This window comes from Rhamphochromis longiceps, linkage group LG13 (genome assembly GCF_057381845.1).
Source record: "Rhamphochromis longiceps isolate RC_006_pf linkage group LG13, R_longiceps_female_GT1.1, whole genome shotgun sequence".
NCBI lineage: Eukaryota > Metazoa > Chordata > Actinopteri > Cichliformes > Cichlidae > Rhamphochromis > Rhamphochromis longiceps.
Window position 1 is genome coordinate 15117464 of NC_140569.1, and position 18910 is coordinate 15136373.

Genomic DNA, 18910 nt, shown 5'->3' on the forward strand with positions numbered 1-18910 from the left:
TGAACCAATTTGTCTGAACAAACAGCGACTCACTGTGGCGTCTCTGAAAACAAGCAGACGTCAGGAAAAAAAAAAAAATAAATCCAGTTGAAGTACAAGCACAAATGTATAAATGTGCATAATCCACAGTCAGCTGCCCTGTAATCAAATAGAAATGCTAAATTCACTGTAAGTTTGAAAATAAAGGTCAGTTAATGCTGTTTCCAAAAAGCTTGGGATGTTGTGTAAAAATACTACGAAGACAAAATGCTGATGTGGAAGCACAACATAACCCAAACTGTCAGCTATAAAATTACTCTGAAAATTATACTACTGTACAAAATAGATTTTTTCTTTTTTTTTTTTTACTTTAGTAAGTTAAACAGGAGAAAAGTCTTTACGTAATCCCTCTTCAGGTTTCCCTACTGACCAGTCTTTTAATGGAAGAAACATTTTTGTATCCCTCAGGTAGCGCTGCCCCTGGCCCAGTCCCTGAAGACTACATCAGGGTTTACAGCATGAGGTTCTGCCCTTTTGCCCAAAGGACCAGACTGGTGCTCAAAGCCAAAGGAATCAAGTAAGACTACTCTTTATTCTAGTTTGCTGTAGAAATGAAAAATCATCACAGTCATTCAACCTGTGCTTAAACATGCACACATAACCTGCTTTTTTGTTTTCAGATACGAAACCATAAATGTCCACCTGAAAGAAAAACCCGATTGGTATCTTAAGAAGAATCCTCTTGGTCTTGTCCCAACGCTTGAGACACCTGCTGGTGAGGTGATATACGAGTCACCCATCACCTGTGAATACCTGGATGAAGTTTACCCTGAAAAGAAGCTGCTTCCCTCCTCTCCCTTTGCTAAGGCTCAACAAAAGATGATGCTGGAGCACTTTTCCAAAGTAGGTCACACAAAGACTTGCATATAAACCTTAACGTTTTGTTTTTTGTTAACCACCACCAAATAATAATATTAATGTCACTGTTTCCTACAGGTGATACCGTACTTCTACAAGATCCCAATGGATAAAAAGAAGGGAGAGGATGTCTCCGGACTGGAAGCTGAACTGAAAGAAAAGTTTGCAAAGTTAAACGAGGTAGGCCACACCTTTGAGGCCTCTGGTTCCTTTATCCATTAACCCAACATATGAGGTGATACACTGTGTGTGAATGAGTGTGTGCCTGTGAATCACAGTCATTGATCAAAGGTTGTTTTTAGTAAAACGAATAAGTTTATCTTTCCTGTCAGTGCCTGGTTATTCCAGTTAATTACAACTCTAATAAATGTAACATTCAATTTCTAGGACCTCGTTAACAAGAAGACCAAGTTCTTTGGTGGCGATTCTATAACAATGATCGACTACATGATGTGGCCGTGGTTTGAGAGGGTAGAAGCGTATCAGGTCAAACAGTAAGTAATAATCTTTACAGATATTTAGCCTATAGAAAATTGTAAACATTAAAAAAAAAAAAAAAAAAAAAGGTCAACTGTGGGGAGCCTAAGTATATTATTTACTAGAAATGTTACAAAAGTTAGAAATGAACAATCGAGAGAAGCATCCTTTTCTAAAACCGACATGTTTTACACTTTAGTTAGTGGAGTCTGTTCTTCCTGTGCCACTAGTTGCACTATTGTGGTCAACAGAGATACATTTTACCTTAATCTTTTTACTCCAGCTTTTCCAAATGTTGCCGTTTTTGTTTTTTGTAGAGATGGCACGATACCACTTTTTTTAATGTCCGATACTGATATCATAAATTTGGATATCTGCCGATACCGATATGAATCCGATATAGTGTGTTTTTTTAATCAATAAAAATGTTTTTTAATATCTTGCTGCTTTTTGTATAAGTTCATATTCAAGTTACAAAAAAAACAAACACTAAAGCTATTCTGTTATACCTGTATGCAAAAAATATACTGCACCCAAAATATTTCATAGTTCAGCAATACTGATCAATCTAATAAACTTAAACCTACTCCATCCTCCCTATTCTGGTATTTTAAAGAGTAAGCAACCTAACTAATAGGGTTGCAAATTCCCAGCAAAAAAAAAAAAAAAATAGGGAACCACCCCCCGCCCCATGATGCTTAATTGACATAATCAACTTTAATTTGATGCAATGTGGGGAAAAATGCACAGAACTCAATTATTTTTCAAGAATAATTAAATAGATTCAGCATCTTTCTTCAACAGAATTGCAGACTGCACAGATGGTACCTTCCCAAAGGAAAAAGTACTATAGCTTACTAGGGTATATTAGACTTAATAGTTACTATATACAGTAATGGACTTCTATACATTTTTCATCAGATTAAAAATTTGGGTGTAAAATTCGGATAATTATTTATTAAAAGCTAGACATTTTAAATGAGAATAAGAAAGAAAAGTATGTCTTTGTGCCCCCTTTTCCCTGTTCATGCCCTATCGGCCCCCCTGGCTAAACTTTGCTAGATCCGCCCCTGCACGGTTACCAGCTACGTAGAAAAAGATCCTGGTGTAGAAAGTAATATTAAATAAATTCTAACAACAGCTTAAGCTTCAACGTGCTGCTGTTGTTCAGTATCGGACCGATACGTAATATCGGATCGGTCCATCTCTAGTTTTTTTGTTTTTTTTTAAAAGACAAAGGTGTAACTCTGCCAAATGGGCATTGCTTGCTGTGTTTTATTGCCACAGCAAGCACTGTGTCCATAGTTAGCAACACTGCTCATGTATTCCTCATGTCTCTTTGAAACCAAAAAGAGGTCATTCACCAGCTGTGCAACTAGTTTTAAAGCCTGAGCCGACTCAAAAATTAAAAAAGAAATGGAAATGTGTTGAGGATATTGTGCACTCTCAGTCAAATGTCCGATTTTGTGGCGAGTTCACTGATCCACTTCTGCACCTGGAAAAAATGCCTCTCGTTTGTCTCTTTAACGGAGTAACAAAGTGACTTTAGCGGAATATTTATTACCGTGTGCCGAAGCTAATGGATTTACTTTTCACTCAGTTGCTGAAACTATTACAAAAATTGAGTGTTCAAATTTACTTGTATTTAAATGGCTCTACCCTTTGTCTTATTAGGTTTTTGGATGGCACACCTGAGCTGAAGAAGTGGACAGAACTCATGTTGCAGGACTCGGCTGTCAAAGCCCTCATGTTCAGCCCAGACGCCCACAAGGCCTTCTTCAAGACCTTCCTTGATGGAAACCCAGACTTTGACTATGGCCTGTAGGAAGTTATTAGTTAGAGTACTGAACAAAACCTTCAGCCATCATTTAATGTTACTGCATTAGTGACTATGACTGATTTTTCAATAAAAAAATAAAAATACTGTCAATGAAATGACAGCAAATTTGATTTTTCTATTTGTGCTTTAAGACACATAAAAACAATACATTGTTTCCCTTTTATGGTCTCATTTAATAACCTAGAGACACACACAGTAAAAATATAACAAGCAAAATTCAGAAAATAAGCTCTAACAAGCAATAAAAGATACATAAAGAATAACAATCCTTAATAGCTGCCATCGGATCTGCAACAGTAACAATGATACATAAAACACAGTTATACAAAGCAGACAGTGCACTGTTTTGTTAAAGATTCCTGTGTGGCTCCGTATAATATGAGTGGTATTTATGTTAAGATCTCCTGCTAAAATGTAGCATCCAGGAGCCGAGGAATACCAGTGTCACAGTTAGTATATATTGCTGGCATCTCCACTAAGATGTTGAGGTTTTTCCCTCAGCGTCTGATAGCGGTAAGCTGTATTCTCAAGAAAATGTTAAAAAAAAGCAGCTGCAATAAAACCAAGTCTACATATCAGCCTTCTATTTGTGACTACTTTACTTTGGTTGATACAATCTGCAACCACTAGGTGGAGCAGTGATGCTGCTGTTTTTAATGGTACTGAGTCGTGTTGGCACGTGTTTCTTCACGACTGTGCTGTTTTTATTTCAATCTAAACATTTATTACAATAAGATTGTAAATAATATTTCTGGGTTTCTCCACTAAATTTTCCAGTTCCTCCTTTAGCATCGGTGTTAGCAGTAGACCATATTTTATTTAAAAAGGTTTTGTAAGTAGCAGCTACGGCAAAACCACTACAAATTTAGTTACCAGCAAGAGCTGAATCAGCTGATGCGCGTGCACCTTTTGTTAGTAACATTACTTATAGTATCACTGAACGATATGTCTGATATATGTGTCTAAAATAGTTCAGTTGCTGAGTGCCTATAAACTTTCATCCAGGCTGTGATGTAAACCTCCGTTTGATAAGTACGGTGTATACTCCTGTATGAGCACAGGTGCATTTCTCAGCATCTCCTGAAAATGCCTGACTGTTGCTGCATAAAGCTCCCTCTGCAGCACCAGTGTCCTGAACAGGTTGATGGGCTCTGCTCTGCGAATCATCTCAGGAACCTGGACCTCCTCTGGCACTTTAGTGTTGCCAAACATGACATGGTTAAGTCTTTTCTCCTGCAGGCTCCTCTGCACAAAGCTGAGCAAGTCCTGGACCCTGTGCTGCATACTCTCAATGCTCCACGTGATGGTCTTTTTACTCAGCAACAAGTGCAACAGAGCAGTCTTTAAGTGATAGTTTGTAAGGGCACTTTTTCCAGTTAGCCCTGATTGCTTTTTGTGTAAGAAAGTAACAATCTGGAGGCAGTGTAAATGACAGGAATGTTTTGGTAGGCGTTTAGAAAAATGTTTCAGCAAATTCCTCTCGTAGACAGCAACAGATAGGGGCCAGTATGGGTCTGGGAAGCTGTCAACATCCGATGGAAAGTGCGAGACAAAATAAGCATCTGTATCCTCAAGCTGGACCACCGGAATGATGTTCATTACGATGATTTTTCCTGACGGGAATCGGATCTTCAGCGCACCGGCAGCATCCAGGCTGCGAAAGGTAACATCAAAGTCATATTTGTGAGAGATGCGTCCCCACGCTTTGGTTACAGAGATCTGAAACCACTTCATGACTTGGTCTTTCGCCAAGCAGTTTGTGTCTCTGGAGCACAGCAGTTCATCAGGACTGAGACTGACTTTGGGTGTGTCATTTCTGCCATGCAGCAGACAAAGCATGTCCTCTCCGAGGTTAGCAGAGCCACAGAGACAGCCCCCACTATTCTCCCCAGGTGTGGTCACCTTTATCTTCCCACTGCCCTGCATATCAGGAGGTATGTCACTGGAGGAGCTGCACCACAGGTGGTACTGAAAGGAGTGCGGATCTGGAGGTGAGAAAGGCACGATGAGGTCACATGTGAGCGGTTTGCAAAACTTCCAGGACTCAAACATGCTTCCAATGCCAACAAAGTCCCCGACTTCCATGTCTGTGTCCCTGTTGCACACGCTCCTGAGTGACTCGAGCAAGTCATCTGCAAAACCCTCGACAAACTCTCTCACCCTCCAGTTTTCATGTGCTGAAGTGTAGGTGCATTTATCACAGAAGTTACTCAGGATGTCCTTATCCAGTACCATCATCCTGGGGTTGATGGAACCACTCTCTGAAAAAACCTCTTCCTCCTCAACTTGCCGGACTTCTCCATCAGCCAGATCCACCCTGCACATCTCGATGGTGAAGAATATTATAAAAGACACCGTGCTCCAGAAGTACCAACTATAACCTTCCTGCAAGCTGGTCTCTTCCTGCTTTGAGTCCATCTGTGAAAGCTCTTTCTCCAACTTGGCCTTCTCCATTTCCAGTCTTGCCTCATGCTCCCGCATTCGAGCGATCAGCTCCTCATCCTGATCCGGGAGTGTGGTGTTTTCATGCGGAAAGAGCGAGGGATGGTTTAATATGGCAGCAGCCACCACCACGCACAGCCGTGCAATGGCCCCCTGCATCTTCAGCTCGTTTCTAATGTGCACATTCAAGCAGATCCTGAAATAGAAACATAAATACAGTCAGAGCAGATACAAATGGTTTAGGGCAGCGGTCCCCAACCTCCGGGCCTCGGACCGATACCGATACCATTAATCGTTTGGTACCGGCCGCGAGAGTTGAGGCTCAGGTGTGAAATGTATGGCTTTCAGGGTTTTTATCGGTTTTCAGCGTTATTTTGTTATCGTTTTTATCGTTAACTCGGTTTTCCTGGGTCTTTTCACGTGTGTTATGAATAAATCTTTTTTTTTTCGGTACCGGTACTAGTTTTATTTTGTTGTATTAAAGGCCGGTTCGTGAAAATACTGTCAGGCATAAACCGGTCCATGGCGCAAAAAAGGTTGGGGACCACTGGTTTAGGGCAGTGGTCCCCAACCCCCGGGCCACGGACTGATACCGGTCCATGAATCGTTTGGTACCAGGCTGCGAGAGTTGAGTCTCGAGTGTGAAATTTGTGGTTTTCAGGTTTTCATCGTCATTTTGTTATTGTTTTTATCATTAACCCGGTTTCACTGGGTCTTTTCCCGTGTATTACGAATAAATGTTCTTTTTTTGGTAGCTGTGCAGGTTTTATTTTGTTGTATTTATCCGTTACACCTTAAAGGCCGGACCGTGGCACAAAAAAGGTTGGGGACCACTGGTGTAGGGGTGATGTATAAAATCATGACATATTTGTATACAAAATCCAGTTATTTTTGATCAAGCTCTCCACCCACCAAGGGAAGCACAGACTGTACCTCTAAATATAGAAGAAGTGCGCTGAGTGACGCACTTGTCCAGTATCAGGCTTTGCAACACAGGAGGAAGGAAGACCGAGCCCATGAGAATAACTTTGCCCTCCTCCGATAAACATATTTAGTTACCACACATTGTGCCTGTTGACATTTATATCCTTTTATCGAAGATATAGCAAAACAATACTGCTTTCTTAAAAGAAAGAAAATCCAAGTTTGTACACTGTGCAATTCAGCATCAGTGTAAAACAATACAGAAAACAGTTTCCATTGACTTCATATCTACTTTCCTAGATTTCAACAAATAACCAACATGCAATATACAAGGAGAAAGAGGATATTACATAAATGTCTTTCTTAAGCTTCAAGTTTGCCCCTGTGTGATGCTTATACTCACTATTTAGTATTGTGTTACAGATGTTTAAAGGGTAGGAGATTAAGAAGCATCCGTGCTCGGCTGGCCGGACTGAAAAACGGAAACTGTCAACTCTGACATGAATAAAATCTTGTCATAAAAGGTGCCAAAAATGAGGTTTCCTCTAGCACACAAGTGAAACAAGAACAGGGAAGTATGCATCGTGATCTCACCGTAACATCATGAGATGATGAACTGTTCTCTGCAAGACTCAAGATTTTAAAAAGACAGCGGTAATGAAGTATGTGAGGCCAAAGAGCCGGGGGAAACTTCCCATGACTTATTCACTGGGAAGATTTCCAAGACTTGCATTAATGAGACCACCCAAACAAACACTGCGACAGCCAAGAGCCTCGAGACGTAGCTCTTCTCAATCATTTTGGAGTAGCGATTGCTACATAACAGAAACATAACTGGAGACTGACTCTTTTCAAGTATTTGCAACTGAGGGTTTACAGAAAGTCAGAGAAGAACAGACTGTCAGAGGTGGATCAAGTACCCATACTCTTCAATGAAACACCATCATGTGAAAATATCAAAGCAGTGTTAAGTGTGTTTTTTTAATCACACACTTAACACTTAGGAAGGGTAAAAGAAAGGTTTTAATTCCCTTTATTTCAGATTTCTAGTTCAAGTTCAAGTTGGTAAAAATGGCAAAGGGGCAGATTTCATAAACGATTAGATTTCACAAAGTACCTGCACTTAATATATAATTGCACTGATGATCAGTGCAGCTTCATAAAAATATTTCTCTGCCACGCATGCATTTAAGAAGAAATTCTACAGACATAGCTGAAGTTAGGCACCTTTATTAGTCATCCTGGCAACAGGAAGCTTGTCCCAGTTTATGTTTATGCTTAATTTATTTAAAAGGTCATGAGCAGTTATTTCCATCATGTAAAATCATGTGAAAGACAAATTCGTCATAGGACTCTATGCACTCCTATAAAAACTAAGTACACCCTATGACTCAGTAGCTTGTAGAACCATCTTTAGCAGCACGTGATGTAATGACACTTGTGGGCATTTGTTTATGCATAGCTCTCTAAAGTTCCCACCATGGTGTTTTGATCAGGTTAAGGTTTTCTTTTTCAGCAATTCTGTTACAGATTTGCTCCTGTACTTGGGATCATTGTCCTATTGCACCTCCAAGTTTGGCTCGAGCTTGAGCTGTCAGACCGATGGCCTCAAATTTAATTTTAATACTTTGGTATACAGACGAGTTCTGTGGCTGCCAAACAACCCAAATCATCACCACTTCACCACCGTGCTTGAAAGATTAGTATAAGGTTTTTGTGTTGATATGCTGTGTTTGGTTTTCTCACACTGTGGTGCTATACATTATATCCAAACAGCTCCACTTTGGTCTCATCTGTCCAAAGGATATTGTTCAAATGTAACTTTGCAAAGCCATACCGCCATATTCTTTTAAGAGAGACAAGGTTTTCTCCTGGAAACCCAGCTATAATTTTTCCGTTTTTATTTTAAACATTTAACATGCTAACTGAGGCCTCAATTTGCTGGGACGTCCACTGCTGGGCAGATTGTGACATTTTGTTAACACACTCCAGACCAGCAAACTGCCAAACCTGTGCTTTTATAGAGGTGGTGACACTTGACAGACTATCCACTAATAATGCCTATTTGAATAGCAGTACCTGGCTGCTACTTACCCTCCTAATTCCTGTGGAGGAGTAAGGGTGTAGTTTTTCAAAGGCATGACTTTATGCAAGGTTTAACCACGCAGGCTTCATTTTTTTTATCTGCAGTCTGTGGCAACTTAGAGGTTTTTATAAACAGCAGATGAAATGCCAAAGCATCTAAATATAGATACGAAACAGAAGCGTATAAATGATGAAGCAAAGACATAACCGTATATACATATGATTTGTTTTGTTTTTTGCAAATATTCTGATTTAGGAGCAACATGAAATATCCTGCGTTCAAACGAAACCTACTTTAAAATGATTCATACGCACAGGAATGAATGAAAGATGTTTCCACCACTGTTGCTGCACCACCCTACATCCAATTATCTCCTGGTGTTTTTGGGGGGAAAATACTAAACAGCGACTCTCCCACGCTGACGTAGCTGCGTGCTGACACAGTGACGTGGTTAATAGCCCTACGAGCGGTCACCTCCTCTGTTGTCTTAGCAACAAAATAGAGAGGGACTAAAAAAGGGAAACAGACTAAAAAAATATTATTCCACACTCATCACTCACTTCACAGGCCGGTCGCTTACCACACGCTGCTCCGTTTCATCCTGCGTGGAGCTTCATAAAGCAACAAAGAGCAGCTTAAACGTGCCTCGCGTAATCTGGTAAAATAACTGCACGCTTAGCAGCCTGGAGCTCCTGTCGTCCCATCAAGTTTGGAGACGTGCGCGTAAAAGACGAATGCTATTGTAAAAAGTTAGCAGACCTACCCGTGTGGTGTTTCTGGGTGAGTTCATGGTGATAAAGTTCATCGTTCGGGTCATCCGGTGAGAGCAGCCTCATGCGAGTGGCGCGGGGACCGTTTCTCAGCTTCCTTCTGACATTTCCTCACTGCGCGCTCCACCCATGCATAGACAGAGGGACCGCCCTGCTTCCTCTCATCACCCAGAACAGCAGGGACTTTTATGAAATGTGAGGAGCATAAATTACGTGCAACAATTCTTAATGTCATCCAGAATTTTAAATACATCTTAAATAAATTTTATATTTATATAAAATATTGCAATTTAAATCAACTTCACAACATTTAATCGTAGCCATGTTACATTGCAAGATACTGCTATATTGTGAAATTCAGCTCTAGTGTAAAGGAATCTGATTATTTTTTCCTATTTAGTGATTCTTCTGCTTTTGCTACAAAGTGTTATACAGTTGCAAATACTAAGTCCGTTATATTTAGTCTTAAAATGTGAAAGCGTGTGTGTGCAGTCATTGAGCACACTAAAAAGATCTATATATTTATTTAATGGGCAATATAAAAAATAATAAATGAACTGCGCTTCATGTTGGTGGATAAAAATCTCAGTCTACCTTGGAAACGGCACAAAAATACACAGTAATAAGCCTATTAGTAGTAATCCTGTGGTACAGACGTGACCACCCCGAATCTGATAGGCAGTTGTTCACCGAAGCTGTGAAGTTCCAGTTCCAGTGAATGCAACAGCTTTTTCCAAATGCAAGTGAAAGCAGCATTGCATTACGTAACAGCAGCGAGTTCCTGGATTGGGCCACTAGTGGAAGTTGTGACGTGCCTCTGTGTAAATGTATACTTAGTAGCATCAAATGACATTTATAGTTACGATGTTTCTACATCGAGCTCATAATGGAAACAGACAAAAACTATTATCACACACAGGCGCACAAGATCAATTATTAATTTTTAAAGCAGATTTATACTGATTAGATACCAAAATTGTCTCTCTCAGTTCTGTTTTTTATTATTTAAGTTTTCTCCCAGTAAAACCATTATTCCTTACAATTAGCATAGATTAAAGCTGTATATGACCTTATTTTTCTTAAAGGAAAGTGCACCGAGCTTGTTGAAAGTTGCGGTCAGATGTCTACCTACATCATGGGATGAATGTTATAGTGGGGAGGGAAAACTCTTTTAACAGGAGGAAATCTCCAGCAGATCGAGTCTCATGGAGGGGAAGCCATCTGCCACTCACTGATTGGGGGTGAGGTGCAGTTATTTGGAAATGGCTCCATGAGATCTTCCCCACTTGTGTAAATCTTCAGTTCTCCTTCTTAGATCTCCTCAGAGTTCCTTAGCCTTCACCATTGCTCTTAGTATTGCTCTGTTGAATGAGCGCGGTCAAAGTCTGGAAGCTGTTTGACATGAAAAAGCAGGACATGCTTTGTTTGTCATGTAATGATTCATCATCATGCAATCTTTTCAGAAAACTCTCAGCGCAGTTACATTTTGCTTCGTCAGCGACAGCAAACTCGTAGAGAAACACAGAGAGGCAAGTTCTCCTGGTTCTGGGGGACTGACTAAGAGATCATAGAGTTAATTTTTGTCCCAGTTTTATTTTCTCTTCATGTTTACCTCAGCTGCTGAGTGCCTTACATTTGTCAAGCTTTTCTCTGATGCAAAGTGGTCCTATGTGTTAAGATCCAACAGAGAAGTTACTGCAACTGGTTCTGACAGAAAGGCGTCAGAATACACAGCACATCACAGCTTGTTGCATATGGTGCTGCATAGCCTTCAGTGCTGCACTGAGGAACTCTTCATAGGTCTTGTGCCCTCTGGTGGTAGTTCTCCAGATTGCAACATAACCCACTGGACAGATGACGCCAATAACAACACCAACCACAACAATTTTTTTGCAATAACTGAAATACAAAGATACAACCATTCCATTTTATTATAAACAAAATACTGCAGTATATACATTTTTTCCAGTAAATACCCGTGATAGGATGCTACCTGTGCAACATGTCCAGTTGTGAAATTTCCTTACTTCTAAATATTCCAGTCAGCTGTTGGTGGTATTTTTACTCAGTTTTTGTATTAGTTATAGTCTCTATTAATTATTATTTGTCACAGCTGGGAGTAATCAGGCTGGATGAGACAAGGGAAGCAAACTAGAAACACTGACATGAGACATGGACCTTCAAAGTAAAACAGGAAACACACTGACTGAACTCTAGACATGTAAACTTAACAGCAACTGTGGAGACAGAACATAGGGACCAGAAACATGGTACAGAAAGGCACAGTAGACACAACATGGAACACAGTGAAGCCGTATTACAAAACCTAAGAACTAAACCTATGATAACCATAACTGAAACCTAGGGAAATAACAAACATAGTACAACAAAGGACTCAAAACATAAACCATAATATAAAAACACAAGAACTCAAAAAGCTGGGTCAGAAAGACCCAGAACCGTGACATCATTGTATGAAGGGCAAGATTTAGGAAAATCAGTACAGGTATTACAGTGTTTTGAAAACAGTTGACTCCCTGTCTTGTTAACATCCCAACAAAGTCTCATAAGGATAAAAGTTTGGATTTTTTTTTTCCAATAAAACTAAAAAACATGTTAGTTAGTTTTCCATGTTCACAAAATTATGTTTAGTACATTTTTCAAAAGCCTAGTTTTTATTTTTAGTTAACTTTTTTTTCATTTCCAGTTTTAGATTTTAGTTTGTTTTTGGTAAACAGCAATAGCCTTGGTCGAGAAGTCACTGGAGAGATTATATATCTCATGTGGGAACACCCCAGTTCTTCTCAGGCAGGAAAGATTGGAAGTGCTGCACACCTGGAATTCCCTTCTTAGCCTGTTTACACCACAACCACACTGTTTATATTAACAGAAATTACTGGATGGATGGGTTTAATAATGTTAAAAAGCACGGAAGTGGTGATAGTTTTTAATATATTTCCTTTAAACAAAGATCTTGTTGTGCAAAACCGAGCCAAAGGGCCAATGAAAGAGGACATTTTTATTAGTTGTTTTTTTGTCAGGTGTTTTCTCTTTTGACGTTTGAAAAATGTTTATTAGCATTAGATAACAGCTATGTAATAGACCTAAAAATAAGCCATGAAAAGCAAGGAAGGAACCAAAACCAAAACTAAGCTTTTACAAACTCCAGGTTCATCAAATATTATCGCATAATATAGAAGCTGTAGCAAGACATTCATCTGTCCCTTATGACACGTGGATTTTTTAAAATGAGCATTATTATTATGATCATGAAATTAAAAACACTGAAAAATAAAAACAATCAAATTTAGATATATTGCAACTCGAAATCAGCTTTCACAACCTGAATTGAAAATCAAGAGGTAACTTTGCAAGATTGTTTCTTTAGAATTCAAAGTTCTTCAAGTTCATTGTGTATACATGTCAGCAGTTATTTGCAGGATTGTTTGATGGTGAACTATGTTTTAACAATATGTCTCTGATCTGTGTCGCTTTTTTCTTTTGTTTCATATCCACAAGGTTTTCGATAAGTTTCTTTGAAGCCTGTTTGCCTTCCTTCTCCACCCACTTAAACAGCAGCTGCAGCGTTCGCTCCTCAGCATCATTTCGATACTCCATTTCATAAGATTCAGTAGTAACCACACTTATCCCAGTGTGGAGAGCTAGGGTTCTTGCATTTTTCCATCCAAGCTCCCTTGCAATATCAGGCAGGTGAGGAACAATGTCAACATCTGAAAATAATGTAAAAAGAAAAAATATTAAAAGATGGGTATTAAGACCACAACGCACAATATTATAATTTACTGAGCAGGCAATATGCAATGTTTTTTGATTAATGGATGAAAATGGTAAAGTCATGATCAGAAAGAAAAGAGGGTAATACACTTTTGTTCTAAAGAAATTAAAAGTTTAGAGAAAATTAACCACATGAAAAAATGCAAATGCACAATAACTTGTTCTAAAATCTGATTCTGACTGGTTAGTTCAAAAGACAGAGAATAATTAAAGCTCTTATATTGGCTTGAATAAAGTCATGTTTGTTACCTGAAAGACGACGGATGAGCTTCTGTGAAGCAGAAACAAAATAAAAGTTTTAATTCTTTTCAGTTTTGTTTGCGATGAAGTAACAAACTGCTCATGTCCATGTGTGTGTGTGTGTGTGTGTGTGTGTGTGTGTGTGTGTGTGTGTGTGTGTGTGTGTGTGTGTGTGTGTGAGTGTGTGCAGAAAGGCAATTGGATGAACCAGAGATCAAAGAGTAAATATCACGTCACAGGTGTCCAAAGAAAATAACTTACCTCTTTGCTTTTTTCATCCTCTTTCTTTTGTTTTCTCTCTAATGAAACACGAATAGAAATTACACAGAAAAATTAATCAAGATACGACTAAATATTGAACTGAATATAAATAAAGCCTTCAGTGCTGAGCAAGGAAACACACAATGTCGTCTGGTGGTACTTTACTCATATATTAGCAGAAATACTCACTCGCTATCCAGATTATTCCTACAACGGCTCCAGGAAAAACAAGGAATAGAATAATAATTCCAGCAATAGCTGAAATGAGAAGATATGACCATTAATATTTTGCAATGCAAAATGTGTCCAATATGATTTATTAAAATCCAATAATACTTAAGAACACCTTACCTCCACCATTTCCATTGCAGACTGCATCACTGTTGGCTGTACAGGCTTCTTTAACACCACCAATTCCACATCTTGAACCAAAACAACAAACAACCACGAATGAATCAAAAATAACTACAAAGGGAGCGGAAAGCCTTAAAGGACAAGTCAATAGACAACAGATTCTTTAAAGGAGCTACACACACATGTCACAAACTCTTTATTAGAAACATGTTTGCAATCTAATGAAAACCATTACAATAGCTCTGCCATCACTTCTGCTTTTACAAAATGAATGAGTTTCAGCAAATCATGCTGGAAATGTTCCAATTATTTAAGTGTATTACTAAGATGGCGGTGTATTGAGCTACATTACATTAATAGGTGTTCCTATTATTTTGTACAATGTATTAATATGAACACTGTACTCAGGTCTAGTACATTAGCGCTAGGGAATATGCACAGATTTACATGCTGAATGTGATTTCAAAGTCAAATCAAACTTACTTTTTACATGGATGGCAGATTGTGCAACTTTCACTGCTGCAGAAGTGATCTTCCTTGCATCGACACTTGGTGTCCCTACCAGCAGTGCACTCTTCTTCTACTTCTAAATTAGCTGAAAAGTTGAGAAAAGTCACACAAGTTATTATTGAGGCTATAAAGTCTTTAAAAAAAAAAGAAACTTGCATTGTTTTAATTGTGAAATAGACCAAGGATGGTTTTCCTTCACTTTTTCGTATAAAAAGATGGGATGTGAACTTTCATATATAAATTGAAATAATGCTTGGATAATTCTGGTACTGCATTTTAATTATCTGCTAACCTTATATATTTAAAAATAAAATATTAAAATATGACATCTAAGAAACTGCTAATCAATATAGCACATGTATAATCCAGTAGATAATGGTTAATGATAGCTGATTTGATTTCAGGGTCCTCATACTGGACTTAAGCATCGTTAGAGCTGTGACCAGTCAAACATTCTGCAGCAAAAGGTGAACTTTTCTCTAATATTTTGTCTTTAGTTTAGCTGTGAATAAAAGGAACAGCCATGTCCTATCATAATTGTACCATTTGCCTGTGCGCAGGAGGTGCAGCGGTGACAGGTCTCCCGGTCACTAGGCTCACTGTTGTATGTGTCCCTCTCGCAGATTTCACATTTTCCATTCATTTTATTGCCATTAGTGCAATGCTCTATTACTCGCTGTCCTACAGAGTGGAGAGAGATGATGCAGAAGAAAGTCTGTTAATGGTATTACACTGTTTACATGAATAGAATATAATAACCAGGGGTGCAATTAAGTGGTCAGCAGGTGCGCATTCGTTGCAACTTCTTATCTGTGTTAACTTGTTGTTTTCTGTTATATCGCGAGAGTATTGTTGCTGTATCTATAGTACCAATTACATAATTAATTGGTACTATAGATACAGCAACAATTAAAAAGTGAAGTTTTAACTTTTTTCCCCCTTTAAAGCTTCATAGACCTTTCTAATGGGGTCCTATCCTAAGAGTTGACTGCTCCACAGCACCACCAGAGATAAGCAAGGGGGTCATAAGTTAATGGGAGAAAAAAAAAGAAGACAGGTTAGTGATGTTTTGCTGTTGTTATTTTTATTTTAATCTTTAATTAAGGCTTATTTTCCCAGTTATTTGGCTGTTCTGGCTCAACAGGTTGTGCTATCTCACTCTGTTACAGAAATTCTGGGAGAAGTTCAGTCATAAGATTGATGACTCATAGGTGTCAGAATAACTGGAAATATGAACGGAAATTTTCTAGCAAACATAATCTGGAAAGCCCTCGTAAAGCATACGACTTGCAGAGTTGCTGGTCTGCAGGCTGGCAAAAGTAAATGTTTTGATCAGGCATGTCCAGCAAGTCCAGGTCATTCTCCTTTGCAGGCCCCTCACTCCTACCTTAAATATATTATTTATGGCCACAAACAGAATTAATATAGTGTAATTTCTCTTTTCACAACATGGTGGCAGCACTGCGCTGTGCAACCAATGAATGTATAAAAGTTTTGTACACTCACAAAATGAACCTGAGACACTGATACTCAGCAGCTTCATTGAAGTTTCAGGTATTCCAGACAGCTTGATCTTTCTTATGTTCTCGCAACATGTGAATGATCAATTGCTTTATTTTGTTAACCTGATCACTGTGATGATTAACAATATATATATATATATATATATATATATATATATATATATATATATATATATATATATATTTTTTTTTTTTTTTTTTTTTTTTTTTTTTTTTAAATAATATTTTTTATGCTTCACAAAAAGGCAAGAAGAATTGTTGGCCCCTGGGTGATTGTCAATTTATGACACTCTCGAAAAAAGTTTGGACATCCCGGGTTTTGATTAAATGGAGAACAAAAACCCTACAGATTACAAAGACTACAAATTACAAACTACATTGCTTGAGTTCTTTAAGTTCACATAACCACTGACACTTACCAACAGGGCAGTTACAACAGCTCCAGTTTGTAAAGTTGTAGGTGCCATCCAAACATTCCGGCTCTCTTCTGATGCGGGATGCCCCATTAACTGACCTGTGGCGCTGGGACGAGGCAAAGCAAACGCATCTGTATAAAAAAAACAAAAACCCAGAAGCTCAAAACGAAAGTGAACGTGCGGCAGCTTGGTTTCCTTTTAGAATAATAAGTTCGTTTAGGTTAAATAGCAGTTTATAGGTGGTGTTAAGACGCCAAACAGACGAATTCATTGCTTTATTAAAGATTACATTTACCGCACACTTCTGAACTCAGGTGTTACGGTAAGTTGTATCACCCTTCGTTCCCAACCGCCCCTGTGGTTACCACCTCACACCGAGCCGAGCAGTTAGTAAAGCTAGTAGAGACAGATAATAGAGGACTGTCTAGTCTACATCTGATTACTTACAGTGACACAGCGAGCCAAACACAGGAACTAAACCACAGTGAAAACTTCGTCGCCATCGCGCAGTGAGTCCAGAGCCTGAAATGTGTAGAGGCGCGCTTGCAACACGACGGGGCGGGGTTTCCTGTTTGTTTCTGTTGCGCTTTGTCTAATCCCCACGGAAAGTCCCAGAAACCACCGCTTAGTCAAGCAGTCAGCAATGACAGAAAATCACATATATCTCTAGAACTATGTTGCAAAAGCAAACACAATTATAACCAAAAACAAAATTACGTTAATAGTACAACAGGAAAGTTACACATACCAGATCATCATCATCTTTTATCGCTTTAGTCTGTGTTGTTCTTCTTTTCAAAAACAAACGATACACATTGAGCTACTATGACATTATTTTGTTTGTTATTATCTATTTCAGATAAAAATAAAAAGAAGAACATGACAAAAAAGAAAGTTTCGTATTTTAACTTCTGCCACTAGGTGGTGCTATTGCTCTTCTTCTTGCTCCCTCTGCACCTTTTTCTGAGGTGGAGCCTACCACATCCATTAGTTCGACTTAACAAAATGATTTTCTTTATAACATTTAACAAGATATGTTATCGATTCTGACTTGATTTATCAGAATGTTCTAAAAGTTTGACACAACTGATATTTTAACATGGGTGTTAAAATATGGAATGAGTTAAATATGTGAAACAATACGTTCACAACCAGTTACTGATTGATTTCTCTCCCTTTTGTTGTTGTTTCTTAAAAGAAAATTTGCCGCCTAAAAATAAAATTGCGCAGATGATCAAAGCTAAAAGAAAGCTCTGCAGGAAGTCAGATTTGTTCACGTCTATGTTATACTAAAGTTTTAAAGGAAGTAAAAAATAGTCTTTGATTTGAAGACGTCTCTTTTAGAGTGAACTTATTAAGCTCCCAGTGCCACTTCTGTAGCAGGAAATCCCTCCTGCCAGTGCCACTCATGTAGGAAATGATTGCTTCATCCCCCCCCATAAAATGCTGTTTGATCTCTGCCAACTGTAGTTAACAGCAAATGTATCTTTGAACAAAACTAGAAAAGGGGGTTTGACTAGGGAATAAAAAAAAAAAAAAACTTAACTTGAAAGAGAACTCCTGTGGGATTTTTTTTTTCATCTATATCAAATTTCAGCTCTTTGTTGTCACACTCAGTCCCTGTGTCAGATTTGTACCAGTCTACTGCATGCTCATGTGGCCCACTTTGTAGATCAAAATGAACACACATACAAATAGGTGTCGCAGGACAGTCATGAGTTAATATTTTTAAATGGTGTATAACACTTTTCTATTTTAAGCACTATTTTTTCTATTTTTTCTACAAGCCTCAGTCAACCAAACACACACATATTCATAAAAGTGCTTTTTTCTATACCCCAACTCCTTGTCTAACACACACACACACACACACACACACACACACACACACACACACACACGGATGTATTCATCTGAGGCAACTTGGGGTTCAGTATTTTGCCCAAGGACACCTGCATGCAGACTACAGTAGCTGGTCCTTCCAATGGGTAGATGATCCGCTCTAAATCCCGAACCACAGCCACACCTACTTTTAGCCACACTGATGCCCCAGATCTACATTAGGTGGTGTCTAGTGTACCGTTTTGCCCACAGATGACTGCAGTAATCTTCAGGAAGGCTCTGATGTGCTTCCTTCCCTGTTTCCCCTCTAATCACTAACCTGGCATAAATTTGAGTTTCTCCCATGTATCATTTCTGCTATATAGATACATGTATAAATAAAATGTCTGTAAAATTAATGATATCACCAATTAGTCTAAACTGTACTTTGTTTTTAATAAAAAATATATAAGTCGTAGCTGGTGATTATTATCAATTGATTATTATACCTTCCACACACCAGTATCTTTAGAAATACAGTACTGTGCAAAAGT

At 38.6% G+C, this 18910-nt stretch overlaps 3 protein-coding genes across 4 annotated transcripts in view; 1 reads left to right on the plus strand and 2 right to left on the minus strand.

The window, feature by feature from the left end:
• LOC146655530 (glutathione S-transferase omega-1-like) overlaps window positions 1-3324 on the plus strand; it is a 3679-nt gene extending 355 nt beyond the window's left edge. Inside the window, exons 2-6 of the mRNA XM_085427941.1 lie at window positions 448-556; window positions 660-882; window positions 976-1077; window positions 1285-1391; window positions 3049-3324. Coding sequence (XP_085284067.1) covers window positions 448-556; window positions 660-882; window positions 976-1077; window positions 1285-1391; window positions 3049-3199 — 692 coding nt within the window. The 3' untranslated portion in view covers window positions 3200-3324. The remainder of the gene's footprint in view (window positions 1-447; window positions 557-659; window positions 883-975; window positions 1078-1284; window positions 1392-3048) is intronic.
• A 589-nt stretch (window positions 3325-3913) lies between these two features.
• itprip (inositol 1,4,5-trisphosphate receptor interacting protein) lies at window positions 3914-9558 on the minus strand. The gene is made up of 2 exons (XM_085427939.1): window positions 9430-9558; window positions 3914-5852 (listed from the first exon to the last, which is right to left on the minus strand). Exon 2 carries the CDS (start codon window positions 5813-5815, stop codon window positions 4202-4204), a length of 1614 nt encoding a protein of 537 aa, XP_085284065.1. The 5' UTR covers window positions 5816-5852; window positions 9430-9558; the 3' UTR covers window positions 3914-4201.
• Window positions 9559-11349: 1791 nt separating this feature from the next.
• On the minus strand, window positions 11350-17104 carry fas (Fas cell surface death receptor). 2 transcript variants are annotated; one of them, XM_085428414.1, is made up of 9 exons: window positions 16983-17104; window positions 16539-16666; window positions 15140-15277; window positions 14570-14681; window positions 14084-14154; window positions 13922-13990; window positions 13733-13770; window positions 13481-13502; window positions 11350-13167 (listed from the first exon to the last, which is right to left on the minus strand). In XM_085428414.1, the coding sequence occupies exons 1-9, from the start codon at window positions 17036-17038 to the stop codon at window positions 12860-12862; spliced, it is 942 nt and encodes a 313-aa protein (XP_085284540.1). In that variant the 5' UTR covers window positions 17039-17104; the 3' UTR covers window positions 11350-12859. The 2 variants fall into 2 exon arrangements, with proteins under 2 accessions (XP_085284540.1, XP_085284541.1); XM_085428415.1 differs by lacking the exon at window positions 15140-15277.
• Window positions 17105-18910: the final 1806 nt, after the last annotated feature.